Raw genomic sequence first — 24,674 nt, 5'->3', positions numbered from 1 at the left:
GATGCCCTACAGCACACTTTCTCACAGAACAGTCTTCTAGGTCTCAGCCCCTCACTTCCTTCAGTTCTTTGCATAGCTCATACAACACATTATCACATAATCACAGAACATCCTGAGTTGGAAGTGACCTACTAAGCTCATCAAAAAACCAACTCACAACTTATAAAGAGAATCTATGTTGAACTCCATGAGGAAATGAAGGAGGATATATCAAGAAAAATTACTTTTACTCTACTTTGTCCATTTTTCTCCTTTATTTACTGCACATAGTAAAATTAAATGCAAACTCAAAGATACTTAAGACACAGAAAATACTCTTTGAGGGCTCTTTGTAATCATCATGGTCTTGGAGTAGTCTGTGGTGCCTGAGCAAGAACTCAGTCCAAAAATATCATGTACAGAAAAACATTGAAAGGTTGTGATTTCATGCCTACTCTTACCTTCAGGTTTAAGTAGCTCTCTTGGCTCTTATACTCATAGCAATTAGAATTTCCAGACAGCTCAGTGGCAGAGATTCTGCGTTCTCTATATTGCAGCACTAACTGGTAAATGGCAGTCAATTCTTACCATGAATGAATTAAGCTCACTCGTATAATGCATGGCTGTAAACCTAAAGACTTTTTAAAAGCTTCCAAAGTTTTCATTCTGTCTTTTATAGTTACAAAGCAACAACAGCCAGCTATGTGATGTAAGTCTCAATTTATATCATGGGCTAAGATTAACACTAGGATATGCAGGTCTCCATGCTGTTATTTCTGGTTCTCATTAATACATTCTACACTTTTCCACTCATGCTAGTCTTTTCAGTAATAAGGTAAATATAGGAGAACTCTATCTACTGAAAGACAATATGTGCTTGATCAGAAGACTGGAGCATCAGACAAAGAGAAATAACCTGCCATATGCTTGTGATTTATTAGCCTAGGTGCCTGAAGTTGGAATTTTATCAGGATTGTTATCCTACATCAGAGAGATTATATACTTTTCCATTACCAGGAGGTTACTTAATATATCCAGATGGCAAAGGTTAAACTATATTTATGTCAGCTCTGACAGGCTCTTTTTTTCTAATGACCTGAAGTTCAATGAAGACCACAAGTAATTAGCACTGTAGAAATTCAGAGCTTCAGGCCTTCAGGGGATCTGTCATGTTGTTTCTGTAAGCAGGTACTAATTTTTAAGTTGCACTGTGACATTATTATACCTTACTGCATTAGATATCCCTCTTTCCTGCCCACTACTAAAAATTTGCTAATGTAAATTCTGCTATTGAAATTAACTATTAATTAACTATTCCAACTCCCTGCCTGTCTGTGCTACAGTGAGCCAGGCAAACAAGCAGCTGAATGCTTATTAAACACAATTGACTGGGCTTTTCAGATGTATAACGACTTCATATTTTTGACTGCTGTTGGTTGTAACTTCTAAGCTGCTTTTCTTAACTTCAACCCCCATCCATAACAAACACGTCTGATTACAAGCAACACTCAAATATACATTATAATAAATATCGTAGAATAAAATCAGACAAGGAGAGGAGAAAAGAAGTGTGAAGGTACAACTTAGTAAGCAAAATGTGAAATTCTTATAGTCAAACATTGAGAATTTACCAGACACTTTATTAAACTGCAAGGCAGTACTTTACAGTGCTGCTTTTAAAATATGTTAACACTATATCACAGTTCCTGGCAGCATTAAGTCTTTCCAGAAAATGTATCATCACTGTATGCAGCATATTTTATAGCCAGTATAATTTCATTTTACTATATCCAATAATATTTTTCTGAAATTCTAGGAAGTCTCCCCACAAAAGATAAGTAATGACCATTTTAATCAGCTGGCACAAAGCGTAACCACCACACCACAGGAAAATTATTACACCAAAATGCCCTCAGTCTCATTTTGCCTCTGTGGAAGAGATTGTGAGTACAACCTGTGAGAATCTCACTCAGGTATTATGTAGAACAAAACCTTTCAACTGTGAAGTTATTTAATTTCAAGACTGATCTTTAGAGTTTACCCATTCTTGACAGAAGAAGCTGGATAAACTCAGAATCCTCCTACACATTGCACTATTGTAGCAAGAAAAGCTAGAAATTATGCCAAGAAAGGCTGAAATATATGCCATTTGTTTCCTATGTCCACAAGCATTCTGAAAAATGAGCCGTACACCTCTAAGTGAAATAACATAATTTTCCTTTTCTTACCAGGCTTGGATTTCTGCTTTGTGGTCTGCCCGTGACTGGCAAACATTGCTGTGGAGCCCGGTACAACAGTCCTTTCCTCTAAATCAGACTCTGGGATTGTAGCACAGCCACCTAGTTGAAAATGGAAGACACTTAATGCGATGTTTATGCAACAAAATAAACTCACTAGTGCATAATTGAGGAAAAGAGGCGATAAATTATCTAACAGGAACATATAAAACTAAAATAGTCTTTACTTTCACTTCAAGAAAACATTTGCTAAAGAAAACTATTACCATTATTTAGAAGGCTGACTATGTTTTAATGAATTCTCTCTGCTACTTATATCATCTTTAAAAAAAGTTCGAATTCATTTAGACCACAGAATATGCAAAACTGTTTCCACATAAAACCCATATGGAAAATAACGTGATTTGTGTTAAAGATTACTGGTAGCTATTTTTGTAATAAAAAAATTAAGTGTGAATGAAATAACTACAAAATCAACAAACCTTATGAAGATTGTTAGCTTGCCACAGAGAAAGATGTGCTGGGGTTTTTTTTGATGGACTGTTAAATACAGTATTTTATTAAAGATATGGAAACACAGAGACACTTCCAGTGTCCAATAACATTCCTTACTCAAGTGATTATAGGATGTATGATATAACATCATCTTTGTATGTTTCAACATTGTTTTATGAGCCATTCATTAGACAACACAATTACTTACAGCTTTTTCTTCAAATATGTTTAAATGCCTATGTTTAAAATATGAAGAGATGTAAAATCTAGTAGTAATAGTAGTGGTAGCCGTAGCAGCTTGCAGTGGAATAAGTTGATGTTAATTTATTTCAGAACAGCTGTGGTCAGGACACTGGAGGATGTGTCACTATTCCTCAGCAAAAAGATGGCCTCGCAGTAAGTGCACTGCCAACAGTACAGTACACAGCTGAGCTGCATCTTTTTCTCACAGCCCTCCCAGGAACACAGCTAGCAAGCAAAGAAATCCATGTACTCACTTATTGTGCTCTGAAAGCACATGTTTATAAGCAGCACATCAACTCCCAATGGTGCACAGTAACTTTTTACCTTCATGTAAAAGTTGTTCTACTTTGAAAAGACATGTTCTACTCAATGCCCCATAAAAAATGCATCCAATTTGCAGCAACACAGGCTATCCTCCCTTAACTGAACTAAATGAGTAAAACAATTAAAAATAAGGTTGTATTCCTTATTCCTAGGAGAGCTGCAATTCCCCTGGCAGTTTCAGAAGCACTGGCAAACCAATGCACCATGTTGTACAGAAATGTACCACCCTGATTAGCCAGGGTAAAGCACGGCAGCTCCAGCAAGCCCTGTGAAAACACTCAATCCTACCAGTTGAAGAACTAATACAGCATATTTGGCTCCTTAGAAAGAGTGAAGACACAAGCTACATTATCCAAATACACTCTGAGAGAAAGTACATCACAGGAATGTTTGATTTAGAGCAGACAAATTTTGTCAGTACGAAAGGAAGGTTAGGAGTAAATGTGTCAGGATGCAGACCTGCGATCCATCACAGCTTCAAATATTTAAGATACCTGCTATGAAAATTGGAAGAGAAAATTGGAAATTAGAAAAATCTCTTCATGTTAAAATCCTGTAACAGTGGTGTCATTGCCTGACATTGCATTAAATATAAATGTACCAACAGCCTAAATGAAAAGAAGTACCTGTAAACCAATACTTCTACTGCCATTTGAAAATTGTGACTAAAATTTAAACTACAGGATTTGAGGAAATGGAAATCACTGCTTTAAAATTCAATTTAGAGTATTTGCATTCTTTTTGTTCAGATAAAATCTACACTCCTAAACACTAGCCTGTAAATACAGGATACAAAACTAAGGTTTCTTGAACTATTAAGAATGGCATCATGCATTTTAATATTATAAAATTTTGCAACAGCATGACCAAAAACTCACCAAGTCAATTAATATCTGTTGAATTTCTACATGGAAATAGAGAACTTTTCTGACATTCATTCTAAAACCCGAAGTTCATCAACCTATATAGCCTTGAGGATTGATGGTCTTTGGTGACAAAATATTTCATTAGTTTTCAATGCTAACAGGAACTGAATAAGAGTTAGAAAAGGTCTATTTGCCCTTAGATCCAACACACTACTTGTTGAAAGGAAGCAGGATGTCATGATTTTGATTATAATGTGAGAGATTCATTGAGACTTACTTGTCGTGATATCATCAGAACTTATTGCAATTAAAGCCAAAATTAACGTCTTCCATAAATTTATTTTACTGAGTGTGAAAGCCAGGAGGCCTACAGAACAAGGGTCCATTATGGGCCCTTGGAGAGACAGACCCTAAGCCAGGAAAATCACCGTGTTCAGGGCAACTGAACAGAGCCTCTCCCAAGATACTTTGCTATGTATACAAATGTACTCCAGCTCTATCTCCCTTGTTGGCCCATTAGCCTCTCCACCCCTTTTCCTCTAATATGTATGCTCCCTAGAATGTTCTCCCTTCCTTGCTTACCCATTGGCCCCATTTTACCACAGTGTCCCACCCCCTTTACCCTACTGGCTGCCACCCTTTTCCCCAGCCTTTGTACCACCCCTGAGTCCTCAGCCCATTGGTCCTGATGCTCTGCTGCAACCCCCATTCCCATATTTAAACCTGGACCCTCCACTGTTTCTTGTCTTTTCTTTGGACCCCTGTGTGTGGCTGAGATAAATCTCCTCTTTGGAACTCCTTACAAAGACCCTTCCCACTTCTTTGTTGCCAGCAATCCCACAAGAGCTATCTAGAGAGTGTGCTTGAGTGACTGGGTGTGTGTGCCTGTCCCACCGAGCCACCTCCTTACTGGGGACACTTCTAGAAGGTCACAGCACCTCTGCCTCTCACTCCACCACCAACCAGCTGGGGGTCTGCAAAAACTGAGAATACTGACGACTGAAAGGTTACCAGTGACATACTATTTTACATAAAAAGAAAATTTAGACAGAACTCACAGAGCAATACTATCAGCATCAATATTAAGGGTATTAATTACATGTTACTTCTGCGAGGATGCCAGTAATGTTTCCTATGAAATATTTTTTAAATACTGTTGTTTCATAAAGGCGTTCCCTGTGCTAAAAGCACTATTCTCAGCGGGGCAGGATTTTACTAGGATTTTTGTGACACTAATTATTTAAATAAGTGACCAGAAAGAAAGAAGTATAATAATTAACTTTTTACCTTTTTGGGGACAATGAGGTTTACAGGATCAAGGATTACAGGATCATTTCTACCTTGCTCTTCTAATGTCAGTACTACCTTCTAAATGAAGGAGCTACTCATATTTGCTAACATGTCCCTTAAATTGTTCGGATGCATAAGGCTGGGTAGCATGACTGAACCCTCATCTACACATAGCCTGCCTCAAAACAAGAGGTACCCACTTTTTGCAATGAAACTAATAGGAAATTCCATTTTCTTGCTCTAATTGGCATAGATACACATCCTCAAGATAACAGTGGATACCCTTGACAACTATGCTATGATTTCCCACAGGAAAGAAGGCGTGGAGACCACACTAAGACTACTGTCATACTGAAAGAAGGAAAACATTCAAAGCAAATTTCACACTTTCACTAGACTAAATACACCCTTCTGAATATAATATTTAAAACATGGTAGACCAGGATTTTGTGATTCAAAAACATTTTACAACTCAGAAAGACACTATATGAAAAAAAAAAAGAAAAAGAAAAGAAAAAAAACCTCTTCTGCTAGGACTACAAGCTTTTAATTTCATACTTCAAAAGTTCTACTCATGGTCTATATTCTAACTTCTCTAGTCAGAAATTTTTAAGTTAAAAGACTTATTTGAATTTTTGTACATCTCTAAATACATTTCAGTAAGTATTTACTGAATGTCTGTTTTAGCAAGCATTTTCAGTTTTTATGCACATTGAATCCTAAAAGAAATCAGAGTAACAAAATAATTATATCCATTCACAATTAACTGAATGGTACAGATCTGAAAAGTGAAATATTTAAGGAAGAAAGGGGAAAAGAGGAGGAATAGTAGTACATAAATCTAGACACTGGAAATGATCCAAGCTGAGAAGTCCTCCAGATGTCAGTCTGTAAACAAAGCTTCATATAATGAATTTCCCCATTAATTGTTGGCAGGAATAACATCTAGAATATGTTATTACATCTAACCCACTCTTTCCCCCTTTTCTGTGTAGCTAAATTCTTGTCTGGCATCACAGATCTTTTATCAGTTGTGATAAATCCATGAAAGCAAGCTTTTGTCAACAAAACTGTTTGATAGGGTACAGCATGCATAAAATGACACTCAAGCTAATTGTGCATTTTGTCCAAAGGAAATGAGACTTCTCTTGCTTATTTTCACTACATCTGTTTTTGTAACACTTTTGGTTCTCAAGTTGGAAAAAGATACCCAAACCCAAAGGAAAAAATATATATAACACATATTGAACAAAAATTAAGTCTTGACAGTTTTCCTACAGGTTCCTATCACCATGTTTTTATGCATTTAATATGGCTTTAGAAGTTGAAAAACAGGAAAACAAAAGTGATATATCTCAGAAAAAAATGTAAAGGCACTTTGATGTAAAGCGTATTTGAGTTTTCTTTTTCTCTTCCACTCAATCACAACCTAAATTATACATAAAGTTTCCATTTCCTCTGAAATTAACTCTTACAAGAGTCCACAGAAAGAAGAAAAAAACAGCTTCCTGAGTAGGCTTTGGCAGCAATATAGTCAAAATATCAGGTTTTGCATACACAATATAAAATGAAGATAATCTAAAGAGTGAAATTATTTCACAGAGATTCCAAATAGCTACACCCAAAACCATGTTCACTTGAAATTTCTGTCCTGTCAAAAATTTTAGGAAAGTGTACACCAAAAATGCAGTCTAATGCCTTATAGGTTATTCTCTCTAAAAAATTTTATCAATTACTTGTTCTGATTCTGCCAGCCACATTTATTCAAGTCCTCTAAATTTTAGTAGCATCTGCCCATCAGCAAGTAGCCCGCCTGTTGAAATAACTGCATGGAGGTTGTGAAGATAGGTAATGCTATTGCTGCTTTTTAAGTGGAGAATAAGACAACACAATCTATAGAAGAAAACAATACATATTTGAGCATATATTATGAGATACATGGAATATTTATTCACATACCAGCCCTGGATTAGAGGCTATCATTTGAACTGACACATTCCAGGAAAGCAATCACATTTCTGTTCGAGAGTTTGAGGAGAAAGAGGGAGAAGAATTATAGGAAGGGGAAAAGGGAGATAAGTAGGGAGGGAGAAAGAGGGAGTGGAGGAACTAAGACAGAAAGGAAGGCAAGGGGGAGGGAAGGCAGAGAAAAAGGTGCATTTGTTTGTTGTTCCTCCTAAATGGACATCTGGTAACAAACATTGTCACAATTCACAATAGCAAACAGTCCACGTTTAGGTTGGATAGTCACCTGCAGAATGTAGAGTCACTAAATAATCAGTTACAGATTTCAGAACATATCACTTAAGTCTAACAGTGGCTACAATCCTGCAGTCACACAATTTCATTGTTTTCTGTCTGCTTTGACACAACCAAATTCAACAAAGTTATGGAAAATATTTCTGTATTAAATTCCAGTAGAATAATAAATTAGGGGAAAAAAATTATACCAATAGAATATGTAGTCCAAGGTCATAGAAAAATCACCAAAACATATTTTCAATGGAAGCACACAGAGACATACTAGACTGTTATTCCAATTTACTCATGTTTTACTGAAATGCTTAACAAAACTTCCAGTTCTTAATTTCCATGCCTTTTTCATACAATGAGTTCTCACTATTTGCACAGAGAGCTATGCAAAGATAATTCATACCAATTGCATGGCTTCTGTTTGAGCTGGTAGTCCATTCAAATATTTTGAACATGCCTGAGTTCATAAAACCTTGACTTACAGAGTTCAGGGTACTTTGGCAGCAGAAGCTCTTTATGGGAGCAACTGTGGTGTTTAAACTGTCAAATAGTCTTGGTTATTCTTCCAGGATGAAGTTCAGTGGTTGTGGTATGCAAGTCATACAAATGGTATTGGGAAATACATTGCTAAAAGCAGATTTAGCAGCTGTTTTCATTAACAACACATTATTGGACATTCGGCCAAGAACACAAGTTCAACATTCAGTAGTACCCTTACTAACTCAGAACTGAGAATGTAGGAATGTTGAACTGTATAAATACCACCCAATATCTACCAAAGGCACTTGTTAGACACTGCAAATAAAGGACGAACAATGACAGTTTTGCTTCTGCCACAAAAGTGCACTGCTCCATCCAAATTCATCCTATTCCATCCTAATCCATCCTATTCACCTGATGAGCACACACTGGCTGAAAAACATGTTCTGTGTTCTGGTATGTCTTAGGGGAGGCAACTTACTGAATTTTGTAGTGCTTGGGGAATTTCTTTCTGCTTTTACATAACAGAAAAGAAAAATCAGCTTACAAAGGAACTTTTCAAGGGGAGTATCAACTCTTGGCAAACAACATAACCATAAAAAGCACTGTTTTTTCAGAGTATATTACCTCACAAAACACCTGATGGATTTTGTTGACTGGGTCTCACATCCTCTTCTTCATATTTAGTGTATCACTAAGTATAGCTTTTGTTTGTCACAACTAGACATGGTTTTCTTTCAAAATGTTTAAATTACAGCAGTAGCAGAAGTTATAGAATATACTGTCATCAATCTGTTCTCAGGACAACATTCTCCATTTAGTAACCAATTTCATGCTACTCTTTTGGGGAGCAAGAAGTATATGCAAGGCTTTTGTTTTGGATTATATGGATAAACTCATTTTGCGTGCATAAATATACATATATGTGTATTTGGATATATGCATATATGGAATTCATAAAGAGCTTGATACTTGGGGTTTTTTGTAAGATTTTTTTTTAATCTGTAGAGCCTACATTGCATTGTTTTGGTAATACACAGTTGTAAGGAGGTTACTAGACCTTTAGACTTTTACACTAATTTACATCAAAAGCTTAAATGGGTGATGCTCCCTTGGACAAACACTTTCCTGATTATTTTTTCTGAAAGCATATTTAAATGAATTTCCAATGTCAGTTCTGGTTTCTATCGACCAATACAATAGAGAGCACCTCAAAGACAATGTTTGGAGCAGCTGGGATCTCTGGAACATGCCAGTCAAAAAAACTTCCACAATATTGTCTTTATGTATTCTCTAACCTTTCTTCAGCATACAGTGAAAGTAAACAAACTAAAACTAACTTTTGTAGTTTTGATTAAAAAATCCATCTGGTATCCATCATTCTAATAAATTTAGAGAAATATCTTGCTCCTATTCCAATTTAAAACACTCTTATTTCCTGGAGCACATATATGAAATTTTCTTCCAGTTGAAGACTCAATTATGAAGACACATATACAGACAATATATACTTTTTTGTATGTGCACACAGAAATTTTGGATCTACTAGTGAAGGAAGAGTAAGTCCTCATTCCTTGCACTCAGAAGCTGAAGATACTGTAAATGTTTGTGGCCTGGTTTGCAGTGTTGAAACCCATGAGTTCCATCACACAACCATAGTGCAAAGACTATTGAAGTGAGCAGTCTTTGATTCAAGGGAACAAATAGCTATTTATCTTCAGGGAGTTTACAGTATATTGGCCTAAGCAAAACACTTCACAAAAGAAGGTAAAAAATGCATTTTAGTGAAAATGGCATTTTTATCTTAGCTGTGAAAAAGAAACAAAAGACAATGCAATTTGCTGCATGAGACCAGGTTTTCCAATGGATTTTGGATGTGTGAGACAGCCTTGATAGAACAGTAGTAAGACAGAAACAATTGATGAGGAACCTATGACTAACTCAGATGAGAAAGTGAGTGAAATGAAAGGAAAACCATTTGGGATATATGCTAATGCATGATTCTGGGCTAGAGAATACAGGAGCAAAACATACTGACATCAGATGTAATATCAGATATGCTGTGGATAACAGAAGATAGTGGAATAGTAAATGGGATTAAAATGAAGTGTGGGAAGATAGGTTGTAAGCATAGTGCAGAAGACAATTTTCCTCAATGAATTACAGCTGTACTGATTGCTAAGAAGTGGAGACAGCCCAATGAGGATGGGTATTATAAAGAGTGGGCCAGCTAGTCAAGAGTAAGTTGCAGGTTGGGATGGTGTCTGTTGGCTGTGCTGTGAGGAGGTAAGGGACATGCAGTCATGCAAGAGACAGACAAGGTAATAAGATGTGTGAGGGACAGACAGGGTAAGGCAGCTGCGTAAGAGACAGCTTGGGGTTTAGCCAGGCACACAGAAGGAAGAAGGAAACTTGCAGAGAGGAGAGAAAGAGTCAGTGCTGCGTGGAGCCACCTGTGAGGAAATGAGTCAGTACTGTGTGAAGTAGCTAATGAGGAAAGGAGACAGTGCTGTGTGGAATTGCCTGAGAGAAGGCATGATAAGTTTTTAGTAAAAGGCTGGTGTTGGTGCCAGTCATGTCCATCTTGACATAATTGCTGCACTGAAGCATGCATGTTGCTCAGAAAAACAAAATTAAATTGGTAGAATAATACTTCCTAGCACTATTGTGATGGGCTACTGAAAGAGAAGTATACAGAACTGGTCACTTTGGAAAACTACTGTGAGTAGTTTAGTAGACAAAATGACAAATTTTGGCAACAAAACACAAATATCTTATTTAATAGGGATTGTGGTTGCTTTAATATTATGAGAAATTATAATATTATGGAAATGAAAGAAGATACAAAACCAACAGAAATAATCACAGGCTGACAAAAGGAAAAGGTCCCAGTGTGATGCCTAGTAAAATTTTGAAATTCACCTGAAAATATTTAATGTAAGGAACAAGAAATGAGCAACACTACTGAACAAGACTCTGGTATGGCATCTAGAATACTGAGTTCAATTGCTGTTACCACATTCATGACAGGTTAAATAAACCTGGAAAACTTCAGCTGAAGTTTACTAAGATTGCATAGGAATCACATACCTTATTGACACTTGAATAGATGACCAATCTTGCTGAGCTAAGACTACTAAAAATGGAACAGACTGATCTTTATCAGTAGTGCAATTAGCCCAGAAATCCTTAGTGTCTGGCAAAATAGAAGACACTCTCAGAACAAGAAGGAGTTGTTCACAAATTAATTTTTACTAGAAATTCTGACTACCAAGAGAGCAAGGGTTTTGAATCATTCCTGAACAGAAACCATGGAGGCAAATAATTCTGTTTATGAATGAGAGTAAATTACCTTATTCTAACACAGAGATGGAGTTGAACAAGGAGTTTCTTTTTTTCATGTATTGGAAATTTCTACTTTCTCAGATTTGTCCATAGTATGTAGAAGATGTAAATAACATTGTATTTGTTTAGTCATTAAAAATGTTTTAAGATAATTGTCAGCTATGACTTTTATTCATTTCATGGGGAGCTAAGAATCAATCCAATTATAGTAACCTATCTTTGCTCCAACACTGCAAAAAGAAACATACATTACTTATATTTACTTTATTTTCACCAGCATTTAATACTTCATTCACTATATACTCCATTGACTAAATAAATCCAAGTATTATCTTGTGTAAACTCAACCTTTTATAGCAATAAAAATCTCTGGGATTGACTTTCAGAGGAATCAAAAAAAGGCAATTTTGACTCCACTAAGTATCATAATACCATTCAATTAATTTAGTTTATTTGGAGGAAATTAATACAAAACAGTACATAATAGTTTAAAATTACATCTTATAGGATAAGATGGAAAGTTTTCCTTTGTATTCAGAGCTTCCTACTGAGAAAATTTTACTCTACAAACTGCATCGTTTTATTCTTTCACTAGTGTCACACCTGTGTAATTCATACAATTTTACTGAAGTCACTACCATTCAAATAATATGAAAATTATATAATTGAGGGATAAACAATTTTGAAAATAAAACCATTTAATGTTGTATCTCCTGCAAGCATTTTAAGAAGTAGCCAGGAGATTCACGTGCTTTACATCGTAAACCCTAAATAGAATTGACTTGTCAAAATTGCAGAGTATCTTTGGATCAAACACAAGGTTTCTGAAGATGTGAAAAACCATGCTTCTAAAAATCTCTAATAACTGGGGAGAATCCTGGCACTGAACATTTCACAGAGGGGGAAGAGAGTCGGTTTGACTAATGTCATAAAATAAATTACATTCACTAGAAGATAATAATCAGCTCCCTTTTTTGGTTTTCCTTTTTTGTAAAAAGCAAGGTCTGCTTTTACAATAAAAATGCTATGTCTAAAACAAAGTGGCTTTTTATGTGAGAAAGCACAGGATTAACTGTTCTGTTTAATTTTATTTAAAAGCTGACATTGCTGCTACTGTCTAAGATAATAGATAAAGTAAGTGACAGAACAAGTGATGCTCTCAGTCTGCTACTTTTATGCCTTATGCTTATTTAATTCTCTAGTATTTTAGAATCATCATATAGCTTGACCAGGACAAGGGCCTACTCATTTTTAAAATGCACTATATTTCTAAATGTGATTGGATACCCAGAAATCTGCTAAAGTACCAAGTGAAAATTCTACACAAAGCAGAGCCCCTACTTTCCTTCCCCTCTGAATCACATTTTTCTTTGCCTGTACAGCATCTATATATACTAGAAAAATTCTAATTCAACTTAAACATACATTTTTAATGCTTATTTTAAATAAAACATAATTTAGAAATGTCTACCTCATCTTTAAGGAAAGTATGTAAATCAAGATAAAGACTGAATTATGAAATATACTATTCTGAATATAAATAAAAGTATTGAGCAAATAACACAAAGCTGGAGAGATCTTACAGTTCACTTTGCCCAGGCACACCAATCAAGAAAAAAAGAGAGGAAACAAGTTTAGAGATCTTGCCAGGAGCCTGCTCCAGGCCAGACTTTCCATGGGGTCCCAACCTCCTTTGAGCACATCCACCTCCATGGGCTGCAGCTGTATCATCTGCTCCACCATCTACTTTCACAGGCTGCAAGGGAATCTCTGCTCCTGCACCTGGAGTACCTATATCACCTCCTTCTCCACTGACCTTGGCACCTGCAGAGCTGTTTTTCTCACACATTCTTACTCCTCTCTCCAGCAGTTCAACAAACCTTCCCCCCCCCCCCCCCCCCCCCCTTTTAAATACACTATCCCAGAGGTGCTGCCACCACTCTGATGGGCTGGGTCTTGGCCAGTGATGGGTCTGCCCTGGAGCCAGCATGCAATGGCTTGGCTCTGTTGGATGTGGGGAAAACTTCTGGCAGCTTCTCAGAAAAGGCACCCCTGCAGCCCTCTGCTATCAAAACCCAGCCAAGCAATACTCAATACACCCTCTTACAGAACTGGACCAAACAAGCATACTAGTATCCCATTTTCTAGTCTATAAACACTACTTGGTCTGGAAAGTCAAATATTATTTGAATTTGTTTTTTATTGTTTAAAGCCATTCTCAAACGAAGCTAGGATTATTTGGTACGCTTTATGGAGCTACTGATTAAACTAACACCATGCCTGCTGCTTCTCCTATATTTCAGCAATGTAACTTGTCCTTTACTGGTTCTTTTTTACAGCCCACCTCTTCTTTCTATAAACCGTCTTGCCACTGCACTGACTTGCTACCTATACTTTCTCTACTTGTACATTACTTGAAAGAAATGAACTACTCCAAATACTTGAATCTGAGTGGCAAACCAGAGACCATCTGAAAATATGGCATCCAAAAATCATCACTGTAGCTTGTTGACTTCACACCCATGATATGATTAACTTCTTTTGATAGTTCATTAACAGCATAAGCAATCTCTTAGTGCCCACAATTGTGGGATATCTGAAGTGATTCTAAATATTTCAGAGTCAAATTTACTACAAACACTATTATCAAATATTGTCCTCTTCATGTTCTTAGACAGAAGAAGTATTCAATACGAAAAAACAAGTACATAATTTTGATTGATGGGTTGGGGGTTTTTTTGGACTTGATATCAACTTTTACTCCAGCACCAGAGTACATAATTTTGATTGATGGGTTGGGGGTTTTTTTGGACTTGATATCAACTTTTACTCCAGCACCAGAATTCCTCCAGACCTCGGTAAGATGCGAACTCATTAACTGAAAACAGTAACTTGACTGGGGACAATTTCTATAAATAAACAACACCCATCAAAAACCCCACAAACCACCACCAAAAAATCCCACTATGTAAACATCATGCTTCTTAATATCTTTCCATTAAAAGTTTCACATAAAGAATTTGTTGTATAGCCAAGTTACTGTGGCATTATGATTCTCTTCAAACAACCTTCTCTCAAGATTACTGAAATATGTTAGGTTTGGCTCCCCTCTATAAAATAAGCTTAATAACCTCAAACACAGAACAAACAAAGGCCATGACTACATTTAATTGGTAAAAAAGTGTGATTCTCTACCCCTTTGCTTTAATTTGGTCATGTCTATAACACCAAGTGAAGCAAAGCAATGGTAGCCTGTCTTGAGAGTGTAAGACTTCACAATGAAGATTCAGTGTCCCCTCTGAATATATTTAAAATTCTTTTTACCTCTGTTATTTTCTGAAAATTCAAGTTTTGATCATGATTCCATATTCAACAAACAGTTCTCTACAGGCCAATGTACTTTCTTTCTCATTGAAAATTTATCAAATCAGATCACTATCTAGAATGCAACGTATCCCTCAACATTCTGAGTATATGACAACAAATTACAGGTTTTCAAATCCTTAAGAAAGATTATTCTAATTAAATTTAACAGATGAACTCAGGATTAACTTCAAATAAAAGATAAAGTGATTATATTATTGTTATGAAGCACTACATCATTTACATTAAAACACTACCTATATTTTGTTCATATATAAAAAAAAATGTATTTGTTAGAAATGCTAAAAAAAAAATTCCATTGGCTAAATACAGATTTTCCCTTTCCAAATGACCAAGAACTAAAAGAGAAATTGAAAAAGACATTGTCTAGATAATGATTTACCTAAATAGAGTTACTGAAATCCAGCTCCACTTTCCATTATGTAGTCAAACAGCCTGCAGGTATAATATCTTCAGCTGGCACCAGGCTTAATGCTTTTTTATTGATCTGCCCATGGCTTAAGTGCACACATAGGATATGGATTGTTAAACAATTCTTGTTACCTATCACTGATTATGGAAATATAATACATCTTGCAGCAGCATCTGCACTTCCTCTAACATGAAATACTACTTAAAGCAAACTGTCCTTTTTATCCTGTGAACTCTCTAACACTTGTGGGGGATTTTGTGTACCAGCTAAATGATTGAATTTGTTAAGTAGCAATTACACAAAAAGCCCTCTCTGTTACAGTCCATGGTATAAGTGATAATTTATCATTAGATTCTTTGTTTTTGATCTGCAACAAATGCAATGTACAATTATAATTGAGAGTAATATGTGCTTTCAGATTCTTTCTATTTCTTCTCTTCCCCAATTGATCCTTACCTTCTTCTCGTTTGAAGATTTGAACAAAATTGTGGGACTTGCTTGAGTCAGTCTTTACAAAGGGTATGGGACACCTATCAATTCTGCATGCTGAGTGTTTCCTATTTGATGCTCAGTAGGAATTAATAGAAATAAATCTATCCAATTTTTATATTTATAATTTCATCTCTGTACTTGTCATCAAGATAAGAGTATAGCATGTCCATCATAGCATCAAATTTACAAGGAAAAATGAGGCTTCTGCAGTCTTCTAGTTTTATTCCTCCCAGAAAGAAAGTCCATAATTATGTTTTCCTTTCTACTAACATTAAATCTTCAATAAGCTAAAAAACACATTCTGTACCTTCCTTTTGTCCAATCACTAAAAAAACCACACCTGATATGAATTCAGACTCTGAAGGTGTAAGAAATGGAAAGATAGAAACCGCCACAGATACTGAAGGGTTTGATTTGCAGCCTTGGAAGAAGCTTGGATTAATGTAAAAATAAAAATGCACAGGCATTAAGCAGAAAGATTATAAATTTATATTTCTATAGTTATAAGTAAGAATATGCCTTAAGTAAGAAATTGTATTGGATAAGACAGTAAAGGGTTTTATAGTTAGTAATGTAATTGTGTAGAACAAGCTAAGAGTTTAGATGTAATAGAAGCATATGTGTATATGTGTAGTAAGAGTGGATAGAAGTATAGGCAGTGCAGCAGAATTACAGGTGATAGATTAGAAAAACAAACTTTAAAGCAACATTCCATCAGATTCGAATGTTATCTATTGCCTTGTGGCAAAGAATCTTGTGACTACTTTGAGCTGTGGCTGGCTTTTTGTCCTCTAATATCACACAGCCTTTGAGGCTGGAGTATTAAATAATTTTTAGCACAACAGTAGTCCCATCCCTTCATTAAAGCAACGACAATATAAAGGTACTTTTAAAAGAAGTCTACTTCAGGGTTTGCTCTCATGCATTCTGCTAAGTCAGGTTACCAACCACTACATGAATGTTAGTACAACAGTAACAGAGAACTGTCAAGTAAACAGGAGAAATCTTGACTAAATTAATTCAATGGCAAAGGTCCCAGTGACTTCAATGGGGCCAGGATTTCATCCTTATCTTGTTGATCAAAGCAATTATTTCACTGTTCAGAAGGACCAGGCTGCTGCACCTGCCAAGAAGGGTGAGTCTTAATTGTTATACACTTCTATAACTATTCCTTTTTCATTCTACTAAGATAAATTATTCAATTGAAAAACATAACATCATAAACAGCATCCACAACAAAGATCCTTCCTTCATCTTAGCAAATGTGGAAGACATAACAAAGCTCTCCTTAGCATAACCTTACCACAGGTCTGCAAATGAATTATTATCACTCCCTTAATACCTATTCCTGGCCATTGATGGTCATGCCTGCTGAAGTGGCATATCTGCATTAAATAAGAATGCTTTGACTCAACAAATCAAGTGTTTTTAGGCAATGTTGTGTTACAAAAAAAGCTTCCTATTTTACAGTGAAAATCAAAGTACATGCTGGAAAGAATATCTTCTACATACCATGGACCCAAAATCAGAGTAGATTAACTGTGAGAAATATAACTGAACCTCTCTTTACTTCTTCACAGGGTTTACAATATACACTGTAACTACACTAACCAAAATGATGTCATGTATATGCAATTCAATAGCCAGAGAGAATTAACTTTTCCACATGAAAAACAATTTCACAGTAAGCTAGAAGAAAACTGGTTTTAATGTGCTGCAAAAATGACCAAAACCAAGGCTCTTTTTCACACAGACACCAGTATTTTTTATTTGGAAATATTTGAGAAATCTGTTGTAAAACTGTACAACAAGTATTTTTCCCTTGATAACTAATTAAATGAAGAAACGAAGCACAACTGCTTCATATTTTCTTCTCAGATTGGGAAATTATTGCAAAGTATTAATTCTGCAGTTCCTTTGTAGGGAAACATGGCAATTGTTTACTGCCAATGGCATCATAAGAACTTGTCTTACTTTCAGAAGGACTTCTAATCACAGAAGCACAAGAAAATCCTGTCTGTAACATGCCTGTTATATGCCCCTTGCTAGATCTTAACATCTTTAACTACTTCATCATATCTGACTGGAGTCTATTTTACATTACTCCATAGAATCTCCTCCATCTCAACAACTTTGTTAAAATGTAACCACACCCAGGATATCTAACATAATTTATTGCACTAACTTTAATCTCCTGCGTAACTTCTATCGCATTGTTCCATGCTTTATTAATTCAAATTCATTCAATTCATTCAATTAATCTGATAACAGTTCATAACTTCATTTAAGCATCTCTGAACAGCAACCTAATACCCCTAATGACTACTCCAGTCAAGAAACCTGCTCCGTTTCACAGAAAATAAACTCAACAAATTCATATCTATTTAAATAGATTTTATTATTGGAAAGTCTGATCATTCAGCAAGATTTTACCCTGAAATGTCCTCCACAAATTCCTATACATAATTCAAGAATTCATTTATTTCCAAGCTGGTTTCAAAAATGTGCTAGAAGAAAGACATGCTTATCAATACTGTGATACAGTTTTAAGATAATTACAAAAGATTTCTCAGTGCAGCTGTAAAATTTAATATAGTTCAGCATCGCATAACTTACATTAAAAAGATTGTTCATAATATTTATTACCTCTAGTTGTACTATTTCTTTTCACCCATCCATATGAATTGAGGAATCCTTCATCATCCATATACATCAGACCTTCTCTTTGATCTCTAATAGTAAATTTAAAGGCCGAGTAAATGATCTTTGAAACAGTGTGGCACAGCTGTTTATTGTTACATAGAAGACAGTAAGTCATTAAAACTGAAACTCAATTAAAAGAGTGGAACATCCCCCTAATCATTTCCCAACTTTGAAGTAATACCCTTTTTGGTGATATCTCTAATTTACAGTTAACTAGTTTTCTTAAAGTGAAATAAATCAATCTTTGGTTAGGGTCAGAATTAATAAAGTACATCTTTCATCAAAAGACAGAGAGCTCCTGGCAATGCATTCTGCTGTGGTATTTGCACTTATAACACACAGCAGATATGCACAGCCTACTATGATAATCACATGAAACTCATCAAGCTGCAGTTTTGACCAGTTTGCTGAACGTTTTCACAATCCTAAAAACGTACTTCAGCATTATGTAGCTAACTACACATTACTTTTTTATTAGTACTTTAGCAATATTCTAATTAGCAGAGGGTGAGCTAAATCTATACCCCAAAGTGCAACTGAATCAAAAGAAAAATTTAAAGTTTCAGGTTTATTAACTCTTTGCTTTTGTATGCCCTGCTATCATCAGTCTTTGTGTTTCAGCCAGAAAACAATTAGGAAAAAAAGAATTTTTTTTTAAATTTAAATCTGCCAGAGTCATGAAGCACCTTGTATGTTTGATTTCACGGTATTTTCCAGCTCAGATATCAGATCAAAGTTTTAGGGTTGGGAGAGGCTGAACAAACACAGGGGCAAGGGAAACATTAATTTATGGACCTTCACTTACCATGTGAACAATAGCTGAACCACTGAAACCAGGCTCATGAGAAGACTTAACAGCTGACTTCTCACAAAAAAGTGGAACAGTCATAAATATGCTCTCACTTTAAAAAAAACAGGAAAAAATCTGCAAGTTCAATATTCATGATACACAGCATTGTAACACTGTCAGGCATTCAGATTCAGGAAGCTGTTGCCCTTTTTCTCCCTAAGAAAAATCCATCATGACCAGGGGGCACAATTTCACAATTTAGCTACTGAGGAACATTACTGCAGCCTGATCTGTACCCAATCTGTGCTAGAGATAATAACTCAAAAAGACAAAAAAATAGAAGTGAAAATGAGAGAGATTCTACACCTCACTAACTGTCATCCACAACCCAAGATGCTACCTAAAAATGGCACTATTTTAATCTTGGGCTGATATGCAAGGGTATGAGTGACACTTGCCAAGGCACTGGCTGTGGTTCATGATCTATAAAACACAGCATGTCCAATCACATCTAACTCCTGTTCTGGGATCCAATAATCCAGAAGCAGTGAAAACCGCCCTATATCACCAGATGGATCTGGCTGAGTAACATGTTCCCTGAAGTTCAAGATAAATTAGTGCAGTTCACCTCAGGGAATAATTCTTTAATTGCATTGTAGTTTTCCACCACAGAAAAGACAAAAAAAAAAAAAAAAAATTATTAGTACAGACATCCCTGGCTTGCTGAAACTCTTAACCCAAGACAATTTTAGCTAAAGTTATATTAAAACTGCATTTTAAAGCTTTGTTATCATATGCATTTTAGAAACAAACTTCTAGTACAGAGTTTGTCATGCTTAGACTAAGACCTAATGTTAAATCCAATGTTAAAGCCAATCTTTTACCCAAAGTTAAAAGACTTTTAAAACTTTTTTTTTTTTTTTTTTGTTTCAAAAAAGCACTGAGAGCTTTCCTGTATGCAATTCAAAACCAGCTGTACTTTGCAAGTAAAAATTTTCCAAGTGCCTGGCTCTCTGCAGATTTTTGGCAAATCTGTTTGAAAAATTGAAAAGTAGAGGCCTGAGCCAAAGCTTACTGAACTCTATGGAAAAACTCCCACAGATTTCATCAGGATTTGGATTAGGCTCTGAAAAAGCCTAAGTAATTGAAAAATCAGTTCTGCATGTACAAAACATGAAATTTTCACTAGGTTTAGATTTATTTGACTCCTTTATGGTAATATGGAAGAGCAAATACACTGTAAATGGTGTTAGTGATGTATGTATAGTTTTACACTGTTAGTTCACCACAGAGTTCCACAGACTTGTACATGTTACTTACACTGCCTACAGAATAGAAATTATGAAATCAATCCCACATATACAAACATCTCTATTTTAAAGAAAAAAATAACATCAACACTTTTATTTTTAAAGTGAGTTTTAATTTTCTTTTTAACTGAAGACTAAAAAGACCTTCAAAAGCTTTAAGACAAATTCAGAGATAAGATATACAAAAAATAATTATGCAAACAACTATCTCATTCTGGGCACACTTGCTTAGGAGAATTTATAATAATGCAACACTAGCAGTTTTAGCTAAGCTGCACCTAATTTATGGCAGCATAAGAGAATCAGGTTTACTCAACCTAAATGTGCCAGAAAACCAAGAAGAATAGCAAATACGAAATAAATGGACTGTAGTACCTGAAATAATGGCCACAGCATCTCCTGATGTGTAAACAGTTGCATCTCTGCTGAGTGAAGGATACTACTCCCAGTCAGAAGAAAATGAGGAAGTCATTACACCTGACATATCCTGCTTCATTCATCTATATCATCTCTCTGTTTATAACTATGTGGGGATGGATAATTTGCCATGGTTGTACTTAAGAGAAGTAGACAATCTCTGTAAGTTTTTGGTGGTCTTGTCCAGATAGGGATTGGAAAGGAAAAGTAATGTCATGGAAGCTGCAGAGCTAATATGGTCTTCAAATGTCTACAGCTCATGTACGAATACCAGTGTGCTTCATCATATAAACTGTTCTCATAGGCTGTTCTTCAAATATCACAGGACACAAAAGCTTGGAGGAACCAAGAAATGGGTTAAGTGGAAACCCAAAGACTAACTAGACATACAAGACAATCTTTGTTAATACCATACCTTAAATAAAATTATTATGCTACATTATTAAATCTCAGCTTTATTTTTTTTTAATGGCATAATTTTTGCAGCCTCTTAAAATAACTACCCAGATTTTAGCTTTACTTTTTTTAACTGCTAGTATTGACTCTCCTGGAATTGAAGGTCAGAGATGATACACTTTCTCCATTAGTAATACTTTTTCCATAGTTTTGAACATTTACCTTATTAATGCAGATTTTAGAAGTTTATTTTTGCTTGTGGTCTCTAAAGGTTTCAAACAACATAGAAAATAAAGTCCAGTGAGAGGCAGGATCATTAGAGGAAATTTTTTCAACTGACAATTATTTTCACCAAAAGCTTACCTCAACATTATGAATCATTTGTGACCACTTATACTTAAGTAGGACATATTAAAATTTAATGGATTTCAACACAAAGAGCCAGCAATAGAATCGCACACACCAAGGCACTAATGTGTTGATCCCAACTGTACTTAGTTGAGGCAAGTTGGAATTGCAATGCTGCCAACTAAATTTCATAGTACCACAAATGAATGAATCCCAAATCTCAAGAGGGATTTCTTTTTTATTCATTATGCATGACATTTTCCTCTTTAAATTATTCATTTTTTTAAAATGCTATTGCTTTAGCCTTCTTAACCTTTGTACTCCTTCCCCCTGTGGTTTTTGCCAGCTGTAATATCACTTGAGGAGGGGAGATGTTCTAAACAACATAATAAAAGCCTTTTCACAACCCTACAAAAAATGTATCTTGTTACTCTTCCATCTTATTTTTCCCCTTTTCACAACACTGGAACTTGGAATGGCCTAGTAAAAAAAGCATGTATTTTCTACCAGTACTTTCATTTCAATTACCAAAAAAAAAATCCAATGCTTTACCATTATTTATATAATCCCTGAAAATTAACCACTTAAAGAAATATCATTTGAGTCCTGCAGGGTGATGAAAGTTGACCAAGTGAATTCAAATTAAAGACCACCTCAGACATTGTTCCCTGCATTCTTCCCATGTCTGATATTCAGATTTTCAGTGTGCTCACTTGAAACAAGCCAAATTATGTAAGAACAGGCTGCAATGTGTTGTTAGGCTCACCAAAATCTATTAATCTATAATCTGTGTTTTAACAGTAAAACACCTAAAAAAAGTGTAGGTAGGAGCTATGACAAGACTGCAAGACATATTTGAAAGCGTCTGCTTATATACAGGCACTAGAGTACGACCTTGAGAACATCACTTAACTTCATCATAGTTCAGTCTTCTTTTCCACATAAATAAATGACCAAAGTTACTAAAACAGTAGAAATAAGTTTTAAAGAGCTAGGGAAGTTACAATGGAAAGAAATTACAAAGAGTAAAGATCCACATCAGAGAGCCAAGCAATCGAGTTTCTGGCTCCACTAAACTGTTCTTAAGCTTTTCTTAAGGAACCACAAAAACTTGTTTCTGTAAGCTCTCACAAAATTCTCCCTTATGACTTGCTACTCCCCTTCCTTTTTACTAAATCAGCCTTATGTGATAAAGGACATATTTTAGTCTCAAAAATAGAACCCAAACAACTAGTTTAAAATGTTTTTTTATACTACTATTCACTTTTATCTAGGCTTTTATACTAAGAACTGTCCATCATTAATAGCTGAAAATTTTCTGAAAAAATATTTTCAACACAAAGAAGTAGAAGTCAGATTAAAGTCACAGCACTGTATCATGTTCCATTATATAGCATTTCACATCTCATTGTCAGGCCACCTAACACAATTTAACAGGAGAGCATGACAATGCTAAGGGCTGTAAGAGTCAGACAACCTTCTTAGCTCTTATCATTCCTATGTGATTATCACTGCAATTAGACAAAGAGAAGAAAGTTATGTTTAAACTGGGACTACAGCTCAGCCATGCAGAGCTGCACAAATTGGACACAGAAGTACACAATGATTGCACTGTTTATGGATTTAGTCTCTGTTACACTTTTGTCAAATCTTGTAAAAATCTCCTAGCATGAGAGATCCAGACTAGTACCACAGGATTTTCCCTGCAGTTACTGCTTTGGGGGACCCAGATTAACAGCTGACCAGGAAAAGGTCTTCCTACCCTTTTGTTGCTCCCTCTCTGTCAGACTCATTTACTCCCTCGCGTGCTAGTCATGGGGTTACTTGCTCCAGTTATCACAATGGAGGGACTGTGCAAGGAGTTACATGGACATCAAAGGGCACAAGATGAAGAAGGAAACCAGCAAAGCCAAATGCAGAGAGGAGAAATACAGAAAACAATTGAGGAAAACCAGAGGGGGGAAAAATGAATCAGAGACATACTGGTAGCCTTACTAGAAGGAAGAACTAAAAGGAGAAGATAGAAAGTACATTTTTTACCAAATGTTTGTTTGCCGTAAGACACTATGAAAAATACGGGAATTTCAAAAAGACTTGTACATTGACAATAGACCTGTTTTGGTCTTAATACACATAGTATACAAGTTTTAAATCTGCAAACATACATTAACTTTCAAAACAGGTAAAGTTTTGAGCACTTAAGAAAATTAAGAATAATGAAAGCAATACTTTAGTGATACATAGCTATGCTTCATATATATATTAAATAAATTTAGCCAGCAAAGATAAGAAAAATCTTACTGCCTTTCTATTTAAATGAGGTGTTCAGTTTTATACTATACATTAAAACAATACTTTTTCACTGATAGTAAACAGCCCACTTCCCAGGGAATCCCATAAAGTTATGTAATTGATCAACTTTTATGATTTTAAGGAAATTAGAAAAGATGAGTTAGATTTTGCTTTACAACAGTTGAAGTCACTTAATATCAATTTCATATTTAAGGACCTGTGCCAAGAAATCTGTAGTAATTAATTGAGACAGTGCTTTGGGCAATAAAAGCCTTCAGATACATCTAAGAAAAGAGTCCTTAGCAAAGTGATTTTCAATAAGAAATAAGCACTATTATTAAGGTTTAGATTTCCTGAATTCAAAGATACTTACCAATGTCCTTTAGGCACTAATGTAAATGCTACTTGAATGGAAGCAGGGAATAGTGGAAACAGGTGAGGGATACTATGATAAAGATAGTTAAAATGAATCTAATTTGGTCAATGACCACCAGTTTCATCAGTCAGTGCTGAACAGTGCCCAGGTCTACAAAATCCTTTCAAGTACTTTCAAAAACCTTTGTGAATAATCTTCCTTTCATAGATTTAATAAGCAGTCCTAAAAATCTTCATGAATAC

General features: G+C 35.4%; 1 protein-coding gene across 5 annotated transcripts in view; it reads right to left on the bottom strand.

Moving 5' to 3' along the window:
* The window catches only part of BBS9 (Bardet-Biedl syndrome 9), a 286,703-nt gene that overhangs the window by 108,039 nt on the left and 153,990 nt on the right, over positions 1 to 24,674 (bottom strand). For 3 of the 5 annotated variants that reach the window (XM_079302571.1, XM_079302572.1, XM_079302570.1), the window contains one exon: positions 2,208 to 2,318. The exons of 1 other annotated variant lie outside the window; for it this stretch is intronic. In XM_079302571.1, coding sequence (XP_079158697.1) covers positions 2,208 to 2,318 — 111 coding nt within the window. Of the gene's footprint in view, positions 1 to 2,207; positions 2,319 to 22,151; positions 22,245 to 24,674 lie in introns of those variants that run through there. One more of the 5 variants, XM_079302573.1, reaches the window with a different exon arrangement.

The sequence above is a fragment of the Erithacus rubecula genome (genome assembly GCF_903797595.1).
Source record: "Erithacus rubecula genome assembly, chromosome: 3".
NCBI lineage: Eukaryota > Metazoa > Chordata > Aves > Passeriformes > Muscicapidae > Erithacus > Erithacus rubecula.
Note: the sequence above shows the minus strand (reverse complement) of the source record. Positions and strands in the feature narration are given on the sequence as shown.